Raw genomic sequence first — 4470 nt, forward strand, 5'->3', positions numbered from 1 at the left:
AATGTGAAAGAGCTAATCGCTGAGACCGTCCTCGCGAAGTAATACTTAACGGTGTCGCCACGGGGGATTAAAAGATTAGTGAATTTATCTGAATGGAGTTTAGTCGGTATTGGTCGTTGTGAACGGAGCCCAAAATACCCCAGTAATCGGAGAAAATCTCGTATTCTCTCCCTTAAGTGAGGATGCATAAATGCATTCTCCCAACCGACATTTAAAAAAAACAACACACACACACACACGCACACACACACAAGTTGCATTAACCCGCATCGATTGAAGATAAAAAATATCAATTCGCATCATTACTTTGGAAGAAGTAGCGGAATATGTTTAAAAAAAGCATCTCTTGCCTCCAGTTGTAGTACGGATGTCAGCAACGCCATCGCACACTCGGACTTTTTCGGAGACGATGGCGAAGGACACCGAGGCGGAAGAGTCGGAAACCCTAACGCCTAATTTCTGGGACATTGTCATAGGAAGGCGGGGGAAGCGTACCTCACCGAAGGTGGACGCTAAATCCATGAAGAAGCGGAAGGAGCAGGTAGCACCATTGCCGCCGAAGTCGAGAACCCAGCTTCCTAAGACGTCGGAGTGGCAGGAAGCCAAAGGGAAGAAGAAGAAGAAGAAGAGGAAGAAGCAGCCTACAGAGCAGGCCCCACAGCCGAAGAATCGTGCGGCAAGACCTGACGCGCTGATCATCCGCCCGAAGGACTACGAGTCATACTCCGACATTCTCAAGCGAATGAAGCAGGACGCGATAACCGCTCAGTCCCAACAGTGCGTGGAAAAGAGCCGGAGGACGGCTTACGGGGACATGTGGATCATGCTCTCGAAAGAGCACACCCTTATGGGAATGAGATATATGCAGCACTTATATCTAGCATATATTTGGCATACCACATTTTTAGCTGAAAATATATCTGAGATATATTGCAGATATATGTTAAATATTTTACATCGAGATATATGTGCATATTTATATCTAGGATATATGTGGCATATGACATTTTTGGCCGAAATATAAGTGAAATATACTGAGATATGTGTCCGGATATATGTTATTTCTACGAGGGCACCGACAAAGCTTCCAGCCTACAGAACGCCATAACTGAACTCGTCAAAAATGATGCGGAGATCCTCAGTAAAAGACCGAAGGAAGATGTCGAGATCAAGGACTTTGAGGAGACAACAACGAAGGAAGAAATCCTCGAAGCTTTGAAGAAGGCTGCTGGAGACGGTTCCGGAATTTCGGTGAATGCGGTCAAGTCATTGCGGAAGGAATACGGAGGTACCCAGACGGCCTGGGTGAGACTTCCGGTGGCAACGACGACCAAAATCTTCGGAGAACACGGCAAAATCAAGGTCGGGTGGGTCAACTCCCGAATCAGAAGATTGGAGAGACCCCTGAAGTGCTTCAAGTGCTGGGACTTCGGGCACCTCTCCAACAAATGCCCAAGTTCGGTTGACCGCTCCAAAAGCTACATTAAATGGGGTGAAGACGATGATCTGCTCGCAAAATGCAAGAAAGACGCCAAATGCGTCCTTTGTGTCGCGAAGAGTCGCATGGACAACTGCGCTCACATTGCTGGCAGCGGTAGATGCCCAGTGTAGAAGGAGGGACTCTAGGCGTTATCCAAAAATAGACGATGAGAGTACTTCAGCTCAACCTTAACCACTGTGAGGCTGTACACGACCTGCTCCCACAATCGGTGCGGGAGCTGAAACCGGATCACGTAATGATCTCGGAGCCATACAAACATCTTAATGACCAGCCATAGGAGACGGACACCACCGCCAAGGACGTCATTTGGTCCTGCGGGGAATATCTCTTGCACAGCGGTGCCAACACAGCGGAAACGGGCTTTGTGAGAGCTAAACTAGGTGAGATTCACTTCTACAGCTGCTATGCTCCGCCTAGTCTGTCCATCGTCGAGTTTGCAGACTTCCTGAACCGACTAACCGAGGACTCGAAGCAGCACTTCCGCATAGCAATCGCTGGGGACTTCAACGCCTGGGCAGTCGACTAAGGCAGCAAGGAGACAAACGGAAGGGGTCAAACGCTACTGGAGGCCATGTCTTTCTTGGACGTGGTACTACTGAACAGGGGCGAAAAACCAACTTTTGAGCGAGGGGGGGCTATTTCAATCGTAGACCTCACCTTCATAAGTAGCCGCCTCACTAGGAGAAGCTGCAACTGGGAGGTGCTGGATATTTACACCACTAGTGACCGCCACGCGATCTTCGGGGAAGTATCCACCATTCAGAAAACTGAACCAGCAGCCAATAAGACTAACGCAGTTGCATGGAAGGCGAACGCCTTCGACTCCAGTAAATTCCGAGAAACATTTAATGATTGGGCGATCCGAGGAAGTAAGAGTAGAGTCACCGCAGCCTGCGATGTAACTATACCCGGGAAGCGTAGTGCAAACAAGCTTCCATCGATGTACTGCTGGAACAACATCATCGCCGCCCTGCGACAGGCTTGCATTGGAGCAAGGAGGCAGGCACAACGAGGCCGGAAGAAGCCAAACTACGAGGAACTAGGGATCAGGTACAAGGAAGCACGCCGGGCACTCAATAAGGCCATCAAGAGAAGTAAGAGACAGTGCTGGAATGAGCTCCTTGACGAAGTCGAGGCAGATCCGTGGGGGCGACCCTACGGCGTGGTCATGAAGCGGCTGAGAAGCTAGCCAATTCCATCGCCTACGTGGCCTATGCTTTTGGAGAAGATCGTAGTGGTACTGTTCCCCCAACAACTGGGGCTCGACTTCTTCACCGAGAAGTGCGATACAGAGGTGATCCCACCAGTGACACTCGATCAGCTGCTGGAAGCTTGTGGCAGATTCGGGAACGGAAGGCAGGAATGGATGGAATCCCGAACGTCGCCCTGAAGGTTGTGATCAACGCAGCGCCAGGAGCCTTCCTCAGTGTCTATAATGCCTGTCTGTAGGAGGGGATTTTCCCAATAAAGTGGAAGCAGCAAAGACTGGTGCTCCTTCCAAAAGGGAAGAAGCCACCACACTAACCCCCGTCCTATTGTCCACTCTGCATACTGGACACAGCCAGAAAAATTCTGAAGTGCATACTTCACCAGAGGATAGAGGAAGTAGTCGAACTATAAAAATGTTGAGTAGTGATGGGAACACAAAAATATCCCAGGTGGTAACCCTTCTTCAACAGGTAAATCCTATCATTGGTTCCGATCGGGTGCAAGCCCCGGTGGCTAATGCCGGCTCCTTGGATTCTGGGAAGAGCCAACCATCACACTTCTCAAAGGCGGACCACTTGGCCTCAGATACTACAAGTGGGGTGGAGTCATAGACTCAAAAGGTGACTGAAATCACGAACTCGAACGGAGGATCGAGACAGGAGCAGGCTTGGGACCGTCACGAGAAGCTCATTNAATGCCGGCTCCTTGGATTCTGGGAAGAGCCAACCATCACACTTCTCAAAGGCGGACCACTTGGCCTCAGATACTACAAGTGGGGTGGAGTCACAGACTCAAAAGGTGACTGAAATCACCAACTCGAACGGAGGATCGAGACAGGAGCAGGCTTGGGACCGTCACGAGAAGCTCATTGGAGATCTTCTGTCCCAGATAACGGACAAAACCAAGCGGACCATCAATGAAGGAATACGACAGCTCGCCAGGAGCATTCAAACTTCTGCAAAACGTCTCCGATCAATCTGTCAAGGTGCATCAGAGCAAGGGGCTACGCAGAAGATAAAACCTCATGAGCCAAAATCGAAGGACGTGGGATCACGAAGTGGGGTGCAGAATGAGCACCAGACCAAGAAGAAGAGAAATCGCGAGTCCCCGGGAACGGATCCTAACGCTCTGAAGTGGTCTCGACAGGAGACCACACCAATCCAACCGAAGCGGGTGTCGGAACCGCAGAGGGATGCAGGCAAACACCAGCAAATTGGGCCGGATAAATATGAGGTTCACGACAGTGAGGGCTGGCAGAAGTGGAAGCGTCGAAGGAAGAAATCTGAGCAAGCTCCTGAGTCGCTTCGGCAAAACCCAAGCCGGAAGCGAACCCAGAAGAAACCAGCGGTCAGGCCGAAAGCACTGATCATTCGCCCTAAGGAGAAAAAGATGTACTCCGAAATCCTACGGCGAGTGAAGAAGGATAGCGCTTGTGGTGTAGCTAGCGATTGCGTCGAGAAGATCAGACGCATGGCCGCAGGGGACATGCTGATTATCCTCAACAAGAAGGAGACCAATGGAGCTTCCCAGCTAAGATCAGTCATTGCTGACCTGCTCGGCCAAGAGGCCGACGTGCTAACCAAAGAGCCCCGGGAAGATATCGAAATCAAGGACATTGATGAGGATACATCCAAAGAGGACGTCCTTGAGGCCCTACAGAGAGCTGTAGGTGAGGAACACCAATTGGGTCCTGAGACCATCCAATCTATGCGCAAAGCATACGGTGGAACTCAAACTGCCTGTTTGACCTTCACGTCAGC

The 4470-nt window shown here is 50.5% G+C and overlaps 1 protein-coding gene across 1 annotated transcript; it reads left to right on the forward strand.

Annotated features, from left to right (window-relative positions):
• Positions 1-1041: 1041 nt before the first annotated feature.
• On the forward strand, positions 1042-1611 carry LOC107042698. Its single transcript, XM_015263849.1, has one exon. The coding sequence runs from the start codon at positions 1042-1044 to the stop codon at positions 1609-1611; it is 570 nt and encodes a 189-aa protein (XP_015119335.1).
• The last annotated feature ends 2859 nt before the right edge of the window (positions 1612-4470 follow it).

Source organism: Diachasma alloeum, unplaced genomic scaffold, assembly GCF_001412515.2.
Source record: "Diachasma alloeum isolate Michigan unplaced genomic scaffold, Dall2.0 Dall_scaffold_00508, whole genome shotgun sequence".
Classification (NCBI taxonomy): domain Eukaryota; kingdom Metazoa; phylum Arthropoda; class Insecta; order Hymenoptera; family Braconidae; genus Diachasma; species Diachasma alloeum.